The sequence below is a fragment of the Cavia porcellus genome, unplaced genomic scaffold (assembly GCF_034190915.1).
Source record: "Cavia porcellus strain 051 isolate PalLab524CR breed Dunkin Hartley unplaced genomic scaffold, mCavPor4.1 scaffold_29, whole genome shotgun sequence".
Taxonomy (NCBI): domain Eukaryota; kingdom Metazoa; phylum Chordata; class Mammalia; order Rodentia; family Caviidae; genus Cavia; species Cavia porcellus.
This window is the reverse complement of record NW_026947512.1, coordinates 45,638,247-45,655,880: the sequence shown is the minus strand read 5'-3', so window position 1 is coordinate 45,655,880 and position 17,634 is coordinate 45,638,247. Positions and strand designations below refer to the sequence as shown.

At 47.5% G+C, this 17,634-nt stretch overlaps 1 protein-coding gene across 3 annotated transcripts in view; it reads right to left on the bottom strand.

Moving 5' to 3' along the window:
• Positions 1–65: 65 nt before the first annotated feature.
• Positions 66–17,634, bottom strand: part of Plekha2 (pleckstrin homology domain containing A2) — a 65,136-nt gene continuing 47,567 nt past the window's right edge. For all 3 annotated transcript variants that reach the window (XM_063240288.1, XM_063240287.1, XM_003462868.5), the window contains exons 6-12: positions 17,154–17,294; positions 16,191–16,337; positions 15,840–15,908; positions 14,554–14,624; positions 11,748–11,811; positions 3,956–4,033; positions 66–3,470 (exon numbers count right to left, since the gene is read on the bottom strand). In XM_063240288.1, coding sequence (XP_063096358.1) covers positions 3,108–3,470; positions 3,956–4,033; positions 11,748–11,811; positions 14,554–14,624; positions 15,840–15,908; positions 16,191–16,337; positions 17,154–17,294 — 933 coding nt within the window. In that variant the 3' untranslated portion in view covers positions 66–3,107. The remainder of the gene's footprint in view (positions 3,471–3,955; positions 4,034–11,747; positions 11,812–14,553; positions 14,625–15,839; positions 15,909–16,190; positions 16,338–17,153; positions 17,295–17,634) is intronic.

Below are 17,634 nucleotides of genomic sequence, written 5' to 3'. Positions count from 1 at the left end.
CGGGGCAGACTGACAGGGACCATCACCCGCCCAGGACCAGAAGGTCACATTAGGAAAACACACAGTCACATTTCAGTACTGGTTTTATTACAAAACAAGCCACAAAACAGTTTTAGAAAATTATTTCTGCTACACACCAATTAGCAGATCACAGAAAATGAGAAGCGTAAGTTTCCATGCACTCAGCTCGGGACTGAAAGCAGCTGAAACCTCCTGGTTCAAACCATTGCAAGCGACTGGAAAGGGCTCAAACTGCACGTTTTGGCTGAACATTCGCTTTATTCAGACTCTACCTAGCATGAGTGACAGGCCAGAGCAAAGACAGCAAACAGGTCTAAGGAGAAAAAAAGATGCTGGTAGAAAATAAGTCATAAACCTGCCCATTTCCGACATGTTCAAAGTTAACAAACAAAGCTAATATGGGAAACTTGATTTTCAAAACGCAGTTGACGCTGCCATATGCCTGTTTATCGGGTTGACACTGAAAACAAACCTATCAAATTCCACTGCTCAACTACTGACTCTGCTATTACACATCAGGTCATTTCGGTCCATGTCAAGAACATTTATAAGCCGGGCATGGTGGCTCATGCCTATAATCCCAGCACTCGGGAGGCTGAGGCAGGAGAATCGTTGTAAGTTCGAGACAAGCCTGGGCTACAAAGTGAGCCAGCCTGAACTGCATAGCAAGACCCTGTCTCAAAAAGACAAAAAAAAAAAAAAAAAAAAGGAACATTTATATTCAGAAAGGAAAACATTATTTTGCTCCCAGTAAACCAAGAAGCTGGACCTTTTTCTCACAGGAGCTCAGCATTCCTGTCACACACAGAGGTATAATTCTGCTATTGTGACCAGAGGCCACTGTCCAAGGTAAGTACCTCCTTATCCTCCATGTCTCACAGAAAGCAAAGGCAAACTATTTTCTCCAACCATCACTCGACCTTGAGAAGCAAGTTACCAGTTTTCAAGAACAGATAGATGGTAAGCAGTTCCCGGAGGAGAAGCCCACCTGGAATACTGTTGGACCAGGGCTTGTGATCACTCAGCAGCAATAAGGGAAAGGGCAACTCAGACACAGGCTTTCATTCCACAAAGAATGAAAGTTTGTTTTATTAAATTCAGATTTATTCTAGAACCTATGCATTTAACCACTTACCTATCCTGTATTCCCATCTTATTTTCTTATTTTTTTCCATTTGGTTCCATTTCAAACAATTAAAAGCAAATGTTTCAGTTATCTGTGCAGCATCTTTGGCTCACACTAAAAGACAGTGGTTTAAAATTGGTCAGAAGGTTAGGAAACACGGGCAGAGGGGCCAGGATACAGCTCAGTGGCACCACGCCTGCCCAGTAAGCGTGAGGTTGTGAGTTTGAATCCTGGTACGAACGAACGAACGAACGAACGAAAGAAAGAAAGAAAGAAAGATCATTTTTAGACCAGAACCATAGACCAAACTTAATCTACGTGAAGGCACTAAAAGCCCAAGTGACCCAGGCTTCAAGGGGACACAGGGCCCAGAAGAAACATGCTTTCCTGAAAACACTAATAAGCCCTTCATTGAGAGTTCACCTCTTTATCAGACGTGGACACAAGGAGCAGGATTTACTAAGGTACAAATGTTTCTCTTAGTCTCTTCCTCCGGTTGCTAATTTTTAATTTAAAATATAGTTAATTGATCTATGAAGTAAAAATGACAGCTAGTAATTAGCTAAATTCTCTATCACTGCAGGAAACCCTCGTAAGATTCTGATAGCAAGTCACTGCAGAAGCTGGGTAGACAGGTGCTCCTATGGGCCCTGGGAACTGTGCCTTGTGCCAAAGAAAAGACACACCCTAGAGTACAGGTAGAAAACTCAATCTCCGATGCTCTTCTGCTGGGAAACCTCTCAACAGCCAGTCAGAACCTTTAAAATCAATGTGTTTATACCCATTCTCTATTCCCCTAAAGAATATAAACATCACAAGATTAGCTTTGTATCTCCCCACTGTTAAGTACAAGATTTTACCATGCAAGCACGTATAGCTGCAACCAACGAACAACAAAAGGACAAAAAGCAGGTGAAGCTGCAGGGTATAGATGATACACAGCACTTAATATCAGACAGGTGGTTCATTTAAAAGACCAGAACTTTTTTCTTGACTGGAAAACATGGATTTAAAAAGCTTAGCAGGACAAACCATCACCCATCTCTTCTCAACATCTTCCTGTAAGTTATTCTAAAACTGAGATAGAGATCAAGCTATTACACGTGAATTTTCACACATTCACCAGATTTCCTCCACACATTTCACACAACACCATATTGAGGGAGACGTCTGTTCTGTTCTCAAAAGCCCTGGCACTTAACACTGGTAAGCCCACCCTTTGGGTAGGACACATCTACTGACTGGTGCCACCTATGTCTGCAGCACTGGGGGGTTACAGACCATCAAAAGGAGAACAGAGTAATTTCTAAAACCGGCTAATCCACTGGCATTGGATTATTCCCCATACCTCACACAGACCCCACCTCTTTCCTGGGAGTCTCCTGAGGGATCTGCCCTCCAGACCCTCAGGATTTGAACTGCCTCTTGGGGTGGACCCCAGTCCAGCTAGAGCCTGGGTCTACTCTACCCCAGCTCCTTTCAGTGGGGTCAGCTGCCACCCTCCTGCTTCACAAACTTCAGCCAATTAATAGAAATAGTATAAAACCAAGTGACTGGCCTAAAATCCCGTGCCTGGATTGAAATAAAAGGAAGAAACTAGAACAAAGACAAAGAAATAGAACTTGGCTAGGGAAATAACTGGACTCCATACTGCTTCCAGAAAGGAGATGTTAAATTGACCCCACCAGAAAGACCTTGGAATTTGACAAGAGGCAGCACAGTATCCACTGAGTATGCCCTACAGATCTAACCTAATGATTTTCCTAAATTAAATACACTGCATTGATAATATCAAAGAAGCCAGCTGCATGGACCCTCCCATAGGATACCCACAGGACAACAAGCACCACCAAGGCCTCTAACCTGCAGCAAGGCAGAGAACCCGAGTCCTGGCCTCTTTCTGTCCAGCCCTGCCTCCGCTGTCCCTCCCCTGCCATGCACTGTGCCTCGTCACAAAATGTCACACATCAGAGGTCCGTATGCTTTCATCGTCAAGGTCGAACAAAAATGGCTTCTCCTTGGGGTGCTGGGGCTCTGATCTGTGCCTCATCCGGGAGCTTGGCACCACCCCAGTGACGCTGCTTTCCGCAAGTCGAGGCAGGAACAGAGAGTCCTCTGTAGTCTCCTCTGCAGGCAGCAGCTTTTCCCCGGTCTGGGGGACAGGTGTCCAAGGTTGCCAGGAGCAGGCTGTCGAGGGGGCTTTGCAGAGGGCTTTTTTGTCTTCCACAGGTGGCCGTCCTCGGCACAAGACAGAGTTAGGCCCACCTGGGAGGCTGGAGCTTCCAGGTCGAGTCAAAGAAATGGATCTAGAAAAAGATACTTCCTAGAAACATAAAAAAGAAGAAAGATGAAGGAAAATAAAGGACAATGTTTTCTCAAAGCACCAGGAAGAGTACCCAGCCAGGATCACTACCTCACGGGTTCAGACAGCTGTCTATAAAAATCGAACACATTTAGCAGACCAGGCATGGTAGCATGTGCTACTCAGGAGCCTGAGGCAGAAGGGTCCCTGTGTGCCTGGGCAACGCAGCGAGACCCTGAGTCAGGGTCTACTTGGGGTGAGACTTGTAAGAGACATCAGGAATTCCATGTCTCTGCCCAATCCTGTCTCACCCCCTCTACCAACTAAAAAAACAAAAAGAAAATTTGTACCCAAACTAGCAGAAAGAGAAAAACAAACAAGTCAGCCTGTGGCTTCAGCTGCATGTCAAGCCTGGGCTGCCAGCCTACAGCACCAAATACAACATATCCGCTTAAGTAGAATTTATCTTTCCATCGACACTGCAGCACAGGAAGGAAGTGACTTACTCTGGAGTGGCACTTGAGGGCCTGGACAGCTGCCCCAATCTCCTTAATCCAGCTGTGCATGTCCTCTGGACTGTCCGCCTGCAAAACATCCACAGCGCTTACAGAGAGACATTTTTGGCAGTGTGATTTCAGCTTCCAAGTTTCTGACTCAATTTCAAGTTCATAAAATCACAACATTAGAATTGGACGGGATCTTGGAAATCATGTAGTCCAGAGACTTGCAGACTTTTGAGGGCATTTTTTCCTGAAGTATCTTATTTGACACTCAATAAACAAAACAGCTTTACGCTCCTCAGCTGGTCTGAGGGTGAGCAGGGGCTTAGTGCCTCATCCTGTTGATGCCCTTCGCCCCTTCCAGAAAACAGTGGAGCCAGTCTAACCTCCTGGTTTGACAAAAAAAAAAAAAAAAAAAAAAGAAAGAAAGAAAGAAAGAAAGAAAGAAACTGAGGTCCAAAAGGGCAAATCTCATGGTTTATGGATGGTCTGGATTCAAGTTCTCTCATTCTCAATGACATCCCCTCACTATGTCACTACTAAACAAATTAATCTCACTTTTAATTCCCTTAAAACCAAATTCCTCCTGAGTGGTGTGTGATCATATATTTTATCTCCAGAAATAGGACTTTTCTCAAAGCACAAGCTACTCGGTCTATCCTGAAAATCATTCAGTCCTCATTCAGAGCTGCAGGTCCTTTGAAAAACTAAGCTCAGCAAACACACAGAATGACGCTGCACAGTCAAAGTGCTTCCCCAGAAGAGGGCAGCAGCAGCTCTGTGACCAAGGCGGGAGGCCTGAGAGGCCTAGACGCCGCGCCAGTCCTGCTGGTTTACCAAGGGCCTTTCTCAGGGTTGAGCAGTACAGTAGATGTCAGCCACTGAGGGGGGACCCAGACTGAATCCCACACCTCCAGAGATTCCTGCCATTCATTTCCTCTGTCCCCTGGCACTGTCTGGGATCCAAAGGCAAGTATGCATTTGGATGCATGTGCAGGTGTGTGTACAAACAAAACCCATCCTCCTCCCACTGCCAGGCCCTCTTTTTACTTTTGAGATAGCATCTCACTAAGTTGCCAAGTTGCCCAGGCTGGGCTCAAACTTGCAATCCTCCTGCCTCAGCCCTTAAGAAGGCAAGCACAGGCTCAGCAAGGGGCTCCATACGTATTACAGTTGCCTTATTTACTATTTCTCTGTGATGCGAGGGGACCAAGTGCAGCCTAATAAATTCCATAAAGTTAGATTTGCTCCTTGTCTTCTTCTTGAGACCCTTTTCCTCCAACTGCACATAAATCCTGCCTCAAAGGATCAAGATGTCAGGATTCAGCGAATAACACACTTAAAGTGAGGAAAGAGTATTTTGGATTTGAATGGGATAGAGGGAACTGCTCATCAGGAGAAAAGCATTTATTAGGGACTTCGCTCCTGAGGAGACATAAGATGATCTGCTAGAAGGATGGCAGAAGGCAGAAGGCGCCAGGGGCTCAGTGGCAAAGCTCCTGTCTATTGTGGCACTGGGTGTAATCCTCAGCACTACAAGAAGAAAAGAAAGAGAAAAACAGAGGGGGAAGAGAGACAAGCACTCACAGAGAAAAAAAAAAATCTCCATTTCACACTAGATCTGACAGTTTCATTATGTAAACTGGAAAATCCTCAGGTAATCTGTGTCCAGGGATGTGTGGAATGTACTTCCCAAAACCCCAGTAACCACCCCACTATGTCAAATACAGGTCTGGGGGTGGGGCACAGTGGTAGGTCACATTCACTACAGGTTCGATTTCTAGCACCAAAAGCAAACAAAAAACCAAAACCACATGTATATGCATGTTTCCAACAAAAAAGCTGATACTACAATTGGTCTCATATGGAAAGCAGAATATTCTTGAATGAAAATCACAACACTTTCTGTTAGTAGCTTAACCATTGTTTTAAAGTATTAACATATTATTCAGCCAGGCATGCTGGTACACAGCTACAATGTCAGCACTCTGGAGGCTGAGGCAGGAGGATTGCATGTTCGAGCCCATTCTGGGCAACTTAACAACTTAGTGAGGCCCTGTGTCAGAATACAGAATAAAAGAAGTGCTGAGCCTATAGCTCAATGCATATGCAATGGTTTCAATCCTTAATGCTTCTAAAGAAAAAATACTATTCAGCCAGCTATGGTGGTACATATCTGAAGTTCCAGCTATTCAGCAGTCTGAGACAAGAGCTTCTCAAGTTTGAGACTGGCCTGGGCAACTTGGTGAAACCTTGTCTCAAAATAAAAAATGCTTAAAGACCCAGAGATGTAGTTTGGTGATAAATGCCCTGGTTCCAACCTCAGCAGTGAAAAAAGAAAAAAATTCAAATGGAAAAGCAGATATTGCAATTAATTCCATACAAGAAGGAAATGTATTATTTTACTGAGATCACAGTAACAAGCTCTATTAGCAGTTTTAAGAACTGATACCCAGTTTTGGAACAACGTAAATTCAGTGACATCCAAAAATTATATGCAAAAATTATGGTGTATGTTTCTTGTATGAAAAACCCATGTTTGGCTTTCATCAAAATCTAAAAAGATATCTTAAAACCACATCACAAGATAGTTTCACAAATCAGAGGTAAAAAACAGCTCAGCTCACCCACCCCATGATGAATTACTTAGAGACTGAAAAGTACTTAAAACTGGGTAGAACAGTAAGGGAAATGCCAAACTCATACCTTCTTCTCTTTTTGGTGCTGGGTTCAAAAGAAAGCAGGGTTTCTATCCTTGAGGGCAATTTTTGAGATGAGAGGGACAAGGATTCTAAAATGACTCACTCCGGTCTGTAGCTGCAGCACAGTCCTATGACCTTTCACTGAGTATCTACCCTAAACCCAGTTCTGTAACCCACGAGACGGCTGACAGCAGAGGCAGGGAGCTGCAATCAAAGTGGCCCAACATCTGTCCTTGCTTAATGCCCCTCCTCCTGCCCTAAACCCATAGGCAGCTCCTCTTTCCTCCCATTCCCAACAGCCAGCTGCGGCCAGCATTTCCCAGCAGCGGATCACCTGTGTCTGCTTCCCAAAACCAGCCGCAGCCTCAGACTCGGCCTGGCCACGCACTTCTGTGCAGACCGTGCAGGACACAGTCCTCAGGGCACCATTCACCCTGCAGTCTGAAAGTGTAACGATCTCAAGAGTGTGACCAGCGCTGCCGCTCACCTGTGAGTCTCCTTAGTGTCACTCTTGCTCTGACGACGATGGGTCTGACCCAAGGTACCAAGTTCACACTGTATTTCTCCTTATGATAAACTAATAATCCTCCTGTGGATAAGCTCCCTGACACCCCCAGATGCTCTGTGACTGGGAAAATGCTGGCTTGGATCTCCAGGCTCAAAATCTCACTTTGAACCCCCACACAGAACAGAGAACTGCCTCCTCTAACACCCACCTTCCTGCCCACTCCCATGCCTGATGACTGCCAGACTGAGGGCCCCTCGTCACCAAGATCATCTGCCGAGATTCCCAGGTACCCCAAGACCACCTTCCCTGGTAAGAGTCAGCCGTCCCCCACCCTGCCTGTGACCACAGCCTCCATCTCTTGGCTTCTGGCTCATGCTGCTCACAAATAACACTTCAGCAATTCTCACCGCAGCACCTGTGACCGCCTAGCCAGTTCCATAACCGCTGGATTCAGGGTCTCAGTCTCAGACGAAGCATTCACCTCAGAGCCCGCTTCCTCCTGCATCCGTTGGAAGTGACTTCAGAGACTGCCAGAAGTTAAGTAATATACTGCCTGCTAAGCTGCTCAGTGCTGGACCCGGGGCCTCTAAGTGTCTGACAGGACTCTGCTTCTGATTAAAAGTGAAGACTAGTACAATGTGAGAAATCACAGGATTGAAGTCTACACAATAAACTTGACAGGTCAGTTAAATGACCAATACCCAAGCAGTCAGAGTCCAGCCCAAGGAGCCCTCCTCCATCTACGGAGTTGTTTTCTGTGTCAAGGACTACTCTGGTACTGAGGTGAGAGAATTTTCTCTTGGGCAGGTGTAACTTAGGAAGCAGGTTAGAACTCCACTCTGGCATGCTGGGTAAAATCTCAGCCCCAAAGGGTGCAGTCCTTCTCCCTCAGCAGGAGACATGAGTGACTTGGGACAAATGACTGACCTAAGAAACTATCAATACGACTTCTTCAAGGGCAAATATTCGGCAGATTTTTTCCTTCTTCTTCAGCAGTGAGTGAATGAGGTGGTAATGTCAAGGGAAAATCAGGCTGGTATTTTTTGGCCAATGGTAAACTTTTAAAACCAAAATTAGAATTGCAGAAAATTTGTCTATATACCTCCATGAGCTCAACAACTTTCCATACTTAATGACACTGCTAATGAGTGATGATGACTTAATGAATGTGATGTGTTAAGTATTATGTAATAAAATGTGTCAACATTTGGAAGACTTGCATACCTCAGTAAGAACAGCGTTTTCCAAATGATTGATGCAGATGGTTATGAAACCACACATGGGTAAAGTATCCAAAGTGCAGAAGGGACCACTGGATTTAGCGCAAGAGTAGAAAGTTTACTGATATGGTTTCATGTTCTACATTTCACCTAAACATTAAGAAATTACTATTTGCCGAGTTTTGATACAGAATTGAAGAATATCCATAATTAACTATAAAAACATTAAAATATTTTTTTCAAATACATATTTGTCTGAGGTCATATTTTCATGTCCTTCAATCCAAACAACAGATGACCACAGAAACAACACAGAGGCAGACATGAAAACCCTGTTGTCTTCTATTATGCAGCAATCAGAGATTTACAGAAAACATTAAAAATACTACTCTTGCTATTTTATAGGAATATAGTGATTTTCCATAAAATGTAGCTTCCTGAGTTTACAGATGCTATTTGCATTGAGTTAATGCTTTTTTTTTTGGCGGTACTGGGGATCGAACTCATGACCTCATGCTTGCCAGCAGGCACTTACGCCACTGAAATGAGGTTCTTTTATATATATAGTTTTCCATCTGTATATTCCTCAATCCTTTTTAAAATCAATCTATAATCTCTTCTTTCTTCTCACTGACTTTAACTTAGGTGCTATCAACTGATCTGATCACATGTTTATTTATTCAGAGTGATGTTAGAGGTTTTTTATACCAGGAGGGAAAGGAGGATGGAGGTGAGGAGAGACTTCCAGAAAGTGTGCTTACACTCATGCAGGTAATGCAATGTCTTTTGCACATTTTTGGGGTTAATTGTCTGGCTTCCCAAATCACTGTATCTCCCACTGCACATCCTCTCCCAAGCTCTTAGCCAGCAGCTCACTACAGAATAGGCATTCACTCAGTCACTCATGCATCAAGCATCATCCAGCCAGTGGTCAGCTGGGCTTGTCCCTTTGGATGTCATTCCACAGGCACTGACAATTCAGGACTCCTCTTCGCTCTCAGCAGCCCCCTGCTCACAAGGCTCAGGCTAAACACCCCAGCTCAAGCTTTGTCTCACCTCTCTCTCTTCCCCCAGGTGATTCTCAAGTCCTGGAAAGGGATCCCCTTGGTAATTCCACATCTGTCCACGCAAGTTCAGCTCCCTTCATCCCTGGCCTGCACCTTACACCAGCCTGCCCAGCCACTTGGCCTTTGCTCCTTTGCCCTCCACATTGCCGGGGCCAGCAGTCAACAGCCAGAGCACCATGGAAGGCTGGGGTGGAGCTTCTCATCTCGAAGACAAGGATGGGAAAGTTAAATAACGCCCAAATCCACGTGCCGCCTTTGGCAGGAAGCCTGGCTAGCTGCTCCCCCACTGAATGCCGAGTCCGCTGGCTCTCGGATGGAGCCACAGCTCTCTGACACGGTGCACAGAGCTGCGGTCCCACAGTGCTGCCTGGCACCCTCGTCTCCAGGCCTGGTCATGCCTGCTCTCTATTGCCCGGACCACTGTCCTGACTCTGCTGAGATGCGCCCTGGCAGGGAACATTCCTCCTCCTAAGAAGTCCTCTCTGTAATATCAGCTACACTGATTGCACAGTTTCATGGGGATTTTGTGAGGTTTTTTCCAGTACCGGGGACTGAATCCACAGCTTTCTCACAGAGCTACACTCACATCCCTTTTGTATGATTTTATTTTGACAGAAGGTCCCATACATAGGTCCCTGAGTTGCCAGGCTGGGCTCAAACTTGTGATTTTCCTGCCTCAGCCTCCCACAATACTGAATTATAGGCAGGCAACCCTGGGCCTAGCTTTGCTTTTGTTTTGTAATTCTCCACCACTTTGGGGGAGCTTGTTTTATACTTGCAATAAACTTGGATTCCATTCTGTTCTCAGATACAGATGTTAATCTGTCATCAATGCAGAATTTTATGTCCATATCAGAAATTAGAAAGTCACATTTTAGAGATGCTCATACTTCGAGGAAAATGTATGCCCCTGAATTTCTTTTTTGTGTGATAATAATTACAACCATCTTAGGGATGGGCACATGTAGCCATCACGCCTTAGTCATGTTTATTCCCATTTCCCACCCTGTTCTCCCCTCTCTCCATCTCCATGAAGGGTCCCACTCTTGCATCAGTCTGTCATATGCTGCATTTCACCCGAGGGTGCCCTGACTGCCTACATGTGCTTCAGTCTGCACATGGCAACGTTTACTCTTTGTCCAGCAGAGCTCAAGGCCACGCCCTCACTGAACAGCAGTTGCAACACCTTGCAACTGGGCCTCACTGACCTGGCACTTCTGACTGCACCCTAAGGAGTGGTTTGGACTTGCTGGTTGGCCCGAGTCTACGGGGCTCAGGATTGCTTCTGTTTAGCCTGCATCCCCACACTCTGAGATACTCTACAAATATCTATCCACTGCAACAACAGCAACTCTTTGTTGCATCTCTAGGTTCCACCTTGACCCCAAGCAGCAGTGGTGCCCGTGAATAAGTAGCTTCCTGCCATGGTCCCGGCTGCCCTGCACCTGCCCTTGGCCATCTCTGACAAGAGCCACTGTGAGTTGGAATGAGCATGGCCTGCAGGTGCCCAAGCTGCCCAGCACACCTGCTGGGCTCAGGCAGAGGGTGGTGGAGAGGAGGAGCTGCTGCCCCAGAACGGGGAAGAAGGCTTAACTCCCTATGGAAGGCAGGGTTCCAGAGAGCAAGGAAGAGAGAGGGCTGGGAATCCCCAGAAGCTGCAGTTGGGAAGCCCCTACTCAAGCACTCTGCAGGAGTTTCGGTGCCAGAGACCCTGCATCCTCATGCTGCTGGGAAGCAATGCACTGCTAGGACTGCCAGCCAGGATGGGCTGCGGACTTGGCCCTAGGTGGCCACGCCCTGCCTGGAGTCCCTGGCTCCTCTGACTCACAGCGCTGGGTGTGATCCAGAGCTGTGGGTGGAGGGAGATAGTCCCGATAAGTGAACCTCAGAGCTCGCACAATGGCTTTCTCTGTGCAGCTGGCCCTGCACCTGGCACAGCACAGGGCCCTCTGTGCTTCTGTCCTTCCGCACACAGAGATGTCCACACACAGACGGACTTATAAATACCTCCCAAGCAGAAGTGAAATCGCTGACCAGTTCTCCTTTTCTCTGCTTAGCTGGAGCCCAGTGGCTGAGAGCAAACACATTCTCCAGTACAGTGGCTCAGCCTTGCTCTTTTATGCTTGGGAAGCTTTCGGCAAACATCCTGTTTAGAATAAAATGGGACTCACACTGACTCTTGGGGGCTACATTTACCATCTCACAACTTCAAGCAAAGGGAAAGATAAAGCAGGGGAAAGGGAGAAGCCTGTTAGGTCCACCATTCGCACAGAAAATGTTGTCGCAGGGTGAGCATTTTACCTGCACGTAGAAGGTCCTGGAGCTGGTTATTATTTCAAACAGGTTGTCCCTCATTAAGAGATCACTAGACAGAGAAAAAGGAAAACAGTTACTGGACATGCTGACGGGTATCCTGGGGAACTCAGTGGCACTAAGTGTAGGCACTGGTGTGGCCTCTACCATAAAAGAGGATGGGGGTGTCCAAGCCATTCTTCCTGCAGCCCATACCTAAAAACCCACAACACGTCCAGGCTTCTTCCAGCTCAGTCTACCACCCCCACCATCACCGGCCCACTTCTAACACAATAAAACTGCCTTCCCCTCTGGATCCTCCTGCCTGGTGTCCACTACTGCCCCTACAGTTTCCTTTCTCTCCTTCCTTCCTGCTTCTCGGGAGCAAAGATGTTTAGGGTGGGGTGTAATGCACTGGTTTGAATGCTTTTTTGAATATGCTTTCATCCAATCCCCACAACCACCTTGTAGGGTGCTGGAAAACTCTCTGCACTTATGGATGAGGAGACCCAGGCCAGGGGAGGTTAAATGACATGCATGTGTCCACGGTGCTGCAGATCTGAACACAGGGCTGTTCCAGGGTCTAAGCTTCATGTGATTCCAGCACCATCCGCCTCTCCAAAGGGTGCTAGCCCTCCCTTCCCGAAACCCATCTCCAAGCAGGTGACAACCCATCTACCTCCCTCAGGCCCTGCAGCTGGCCTCACTGTTCTGGGCTAGGAGACAAGGAGCTAAAGAGAGACAGGTTAGAAGAGGCTACTCTGAACTGAATGTGAGGTCTGGAAGAGAAATTCCAACTTCTATGAAGAGGAGGACAAGACAGATGTAGCCAGCATTCAGGGATGAACCTCAGACCGGCCAAAATGGTTTACAGTGCTAAATGCCTGCTGTGTATATCCAGTCACTGCAGGGAACATGTGGGGAACACATAAGGTCACTGCCACCCTAGAAAGAACCCAAGGAGGCGAGACTACAATCTCGTGCTGGGTCATGAGCGGTGCTGCAAGTCATTTCAAGAAAGGAACAATCACAAGCAGGGTCAGACTCATGAATAAAAACTTTGGAGGTAATGTCAGGGGTCCAGCCGGCGACCTGGGCACTGGACATAGGAAGAGAATGAGGCTAAAGACTGGGATCAGTCAGAGAGACAGAGTTGAAAGGAAGCTGTCCTCAGGAAAGAGGTGCCGGGTCATGTTTTAAAGATACTGTGGGCCTTTCTAAACTCAAGTATAAGTTTGGGATGTTCTTGTATTGGGATGTTCATCACAGAAATCAACTATCAGGTACTGTTGTGGTTTAAATCCAGATGTTCCCCAAAGCCTCATGTGCTCAGAGGTGGGGCTTTGGGAAGACGACTGGACCCTGGGAGTGTGGTACTCATCAGCGGGTCAGTACTCTGTGGGCTCAGAGCTGACCTTCCGAGAGCAAGTGTGGTTTGCTCAGAAGAAGTGGGCCACTGGGCGAGGCCTGGAAGGGATCATCTCTCCTTACTCCTTTCTCACTCTCTGCCTCCACCAGGGGTGCCATAGCAGCTTCTCCCCTGCCATGTGCCACCCTGCCTGGAGACACCGGACTACAGACTGAAACCTCTGCACACTGAGAGCCAAAATAATCTCCTCCTTTATCCTGAGGGTGTTGGGTATTGTGTCTCGGCAACAAGAAATTAACTCTGACAGGCACAAAGACTTTTGGTATGATATGTGTCACTAGAAACAGATCTCACCAACTTATTAATGCTGCTCAGAATACTTCTTTTTGGCTAGATGTTTTGATCTTTTAGACCATTCATGCGTATTACTCATGACCATGTGATCAACCACCAAGCAACTGAACAAAAAGCAGGTAGGAAATCCCCACCCCTTTCATCTCTACTTCCCAGGCTTCACGTCACCTCCCCATCAATTCAATTTAACTGAGCAAATGTTTGCTGATTACCCAGATGTCCTGAACCTCCCTGACAAGGGTCCAGGGAGGCCACACAGTCTAAAAGGCCTGGAAGCTGCGGAGTCTTAGGGATTGTTTCCCAGCTACTTTCAACTCACTGACATCTTTTATCCAGAGTTTAGTGTGACTCTGGAAGAATGCAAGACTTAGAGCAAGTTCAAAGTACTGTTAGGATTGAGCTCTACCACAACAGGTCAGGAGGTCTCATGTCTGCACTGAGGTTCTAGGCTAGGGACAATGAAGGATCTCCAAAGACCTGGTCAAGCCCAAATCCCCTCAGGGTCTATAAAGTTTAACTGCAGCATCATTGGAATTGGGGATTCACTATGACCTATTCCCCAGCCAAGTTCCATCGCACCATCCTATGCACCACAGTGGAAGGCAACCATTTCCTAGTGGAAAGAGGAACACATGAAAAATACTTCCCCTTCCTGCCCAGTGGTGATAGCACAGATAAGTTGCAACCACCCTGTGCTAATGAGACAGCAAGGTCAAAAGGGGGAGAGAAAAGGCAAAGAAGTTCATGCAAGAGGCAACAGAAGCAGTGAACTGGCAGGAAATGCTTAACCTATGACCGAGGCAGGGCACCTCCTCCTATGGACTAATTCTAACACCCGAGCTCCACCCTCTTCATTGCTTATTTAAAATAATGAAAACTGTCCTAAAAGCTCATCTGCTGAGGGGCAAGAGTAAGGTAACAGGAAGACGATAAGTCTGCTCGGTGTGACCTCACCCCTAAGTTGGGTTGGAGGCAGAGAGGCAGCCATGTGACACTTAAGTTCCTGTTCCCTTCTGGAGAATGTGTCAGTCATGAAAATGTAAGCAGACAAATGGAGATTCTGATGAGAAAAGAAAATGCAGAGATAATTACCCAGACTTGACCAGACACTCATGGGTCTTGAGAACATCCTTGAGAAATATGGTGCGCAGTGGTTCTCGGTCCTGGTGGGACAAATGGACAGGGAGTGAATGGGCTCAAATGACCCACAGACCAACCTGCTACCCACAGCCCCTCTTAACAGCGCTTGGTGAAGCCCAGGTTTGTAGAAGTCTACATGAGCACCTCTCCTTGAATGCAGAACAACTGCTTAGCATTACGTAAGTCGAGTCTTATTTCCATATTCTGGTATGTACAGAGCTGACTATGGTACTTTTTATTCTTCAATTGGCTCTAAGCAATGCAAATAAGGCCATCTGAAGTACTGATGTGTAATCTCTGGGGCCTTCCTGACCCTCTCCTGCTTCCTCACGTGGTGCCCTCTGTAAAAGATGTGGGCACAGCAAGATGGCAGAGCCAGGCAGCTCCAAGAATGTCAACTGGGTACGAGCCTCAGAATCAAGAAGCTATGAGCCTCCAGGGCACAGGAATTTACATATCAGAAACTGAAGCAGCAGCTTCCAAAAACAATTCAAATCCTGCCTTAATTAAATTATGCAGATTGACCCTTCTGTGTGTCATTCTCCCTGCATTTTGCAAAGATACTTTTCTCCCTACCTGGCTGACCAGCTCTGGCTTTCCTCACTGTCACTCATCCTTGAGCCACCCCCTTCTTCACAAGATAATAAATTCTGGGAGAGGCCTAGGATCAAGGCCTTGGGCTACAATCCTCACTTGGATGGATTTAGGACCCCTTGGCAGTCCTCAACTTTGAATATGTCTTGGTGTCTTTGTTCTCACTGTGGGTTGCACTGGAGGTGGTAGATTGGAATTAACTTGCTGGGATTCCAGTAATGTCTCAATGGGATTGTAAATATAAGGGCTGGGGATTTAGCTCAGTGGCACAAGCGCCTGACTGGCAAGTGCAAGGTCACAAGTTCGATCCCTGGTACCAAAAAAAAAAAGGATTGTAAATGTAACTTTCTGGATTGTGAGGAAGACTGAAAAAGGGATAACAATACTTGGATCACAATACTCAATACTTGGATTACAATACAGGTGGATAAGCAACTGAGCCTGAAAGTAATCATTAAGAGTGAAAAGTCCAAGAAGAAAATGCTCTGAGGCTCTGATCAGCCAGCTGCTCACCACAGACAGAGCACAGGAGTAGTGGAGGCACACGCAGACGGACAGAAGACAGTGCCGTCACCTTCGGTGTGGCCTGATGCGTACCCTGTATCTTCTACAACCCCTAGAAAGGCCCCAAGCTCAGCACTAACCTGCTCACACTTGAAGTAGCAGATGGTAAAGTCATCGAGTGCAAAGAAGCGACGTTTCCAGCTCTTGCGCTGACATGAAAAATTAAAGAGCTGAATGTTAGGGAGAGGTTCCCCCACCGCAGAGAAGGCTCCCACATAAAGCGCCCCGCCCCAGGCCCCGTGGAAGCCGGGCTCCCACATCCTGCAGACCCCAGGCTTCTGCCATGTGGGCCCCGTGACTGCTCTCCACATCTCATGGTTTACTCCGTGGCCAGCACGGAGGAAGTAGCTCCTCCTTTTGTGGTCTCCCCCATGCTGTGTCCACACCCACCGAAGTCACCAGAACCTGGCCAAGCCCACGTGGACACTCACCACATTCCCTTGCTTCACGCAGTAGCCACTCTTGATGAGGGGGGGCCCAGTGGAAGCACGGCAGCCTGACGTGGGGATGTAACTCTGAGACCTCCGCAGGATGGCGTGGGACCCTGGCTCACTCCCTTCCAGCCCATCGCCACCATTCTACAAGGAAACATCAGAATTAGCACCTGGGCCACCCCATCTCTATAGCCACATTCCCTCCCTGCCCTCTGGCCAGATCTCTGAAGATCTGCAAAGATCTGGTCCCAGCTACTCAGCAGGGTGAGGAGGGAAGATCACAGGTTCAAGGCCAGCCTGGGCAATTCATCAAGACCCTGTTTAAATAAAATTTTAAAAGGCTAGGAGTGTAGTTCAGTGGTAAGGTAACTGTCTAGCATGGGCGAGGCCCTGGGAAGGAAGGAAGGAAGGAAGGGGGAAAGGAGGAGAGGAAGAAGGGAAAGAAGGAGGAGGGAAAGAGGGAGAGAAAGCAAGAAAAGAAGGGAGACGACTGACTGCTCTTGAATGGAGTCACGAGGCAATGGGCACCAACAAGTTCCAGCTTGTACACTATCAACCAAACCGTGAACACCAGAACAAAATCTTCTCACCAAATTCCAAGTTTCAAAACAAGAGAGTACCCAGGTATAACTGCAAGACTCGAGGAAGCTGGGCAGACTCAGGTGAAAGAGAAAAACAGCAAACACAAGCCAGAAGGGAACCGGGAAGGGACAGGAGGCGGCCGCAGGCCTGTTCCCAGCCTCCTTTCTCACCTGGGCCTCGCTCCCCGAGTCCTCTCCTGGGCTGTCGCCAACGCCTACTGGCCACGTGGTTTCAACTGTGTTTCTCTGGGCGCTCATTCTTGTCCAGCCCCCCCCCAACTCCCTTCTACCTCTTTCTCGGTACAGACTGTGCACATCACCGCACACCACCGCACTCTGTACCCACCCTGTCCCCCACAGTCCAGCAAGGCCCCAGCACCTGACTGATGGGTGTGTGCACCACCACCCCTCCGATGATCTCTGTCTTGTAGGCCACCTGTGGCTTCTTCTCCAGGGCTGGGGTGGCTGTTATGCTCTTAAGAACTTCAGTAGTCAGGGGCAGGCCCCCAGCTTTGGGTACCTAGGAGGAATGGTAGTACAGTCAACCCAGAAGGTTTAGGGAAAGCAGGGACCCAAAGGCAGGATGGGGATGGGAAGAAGAGCTAATGTCCCACACTACAGTACAAATGCTCTCTCCTCCCCCGCCATTACGGATTACATCTAAACCCCCACCACCACTACCACCACAAGCATTGCATGTGGAGGTGGACCCCGGCCAGTGACAGGTTTTTCCTGGAAACCGCCTTCCTTTGGCGCTAGACAGCGCCCCTTGTGTTCTTCTCACAAACCCATAGTCAAACGGCCGCTTTTCGTACATGTGCACATTCTCCTTCAACCATCAGTCCAAACGTCGTTCCGTC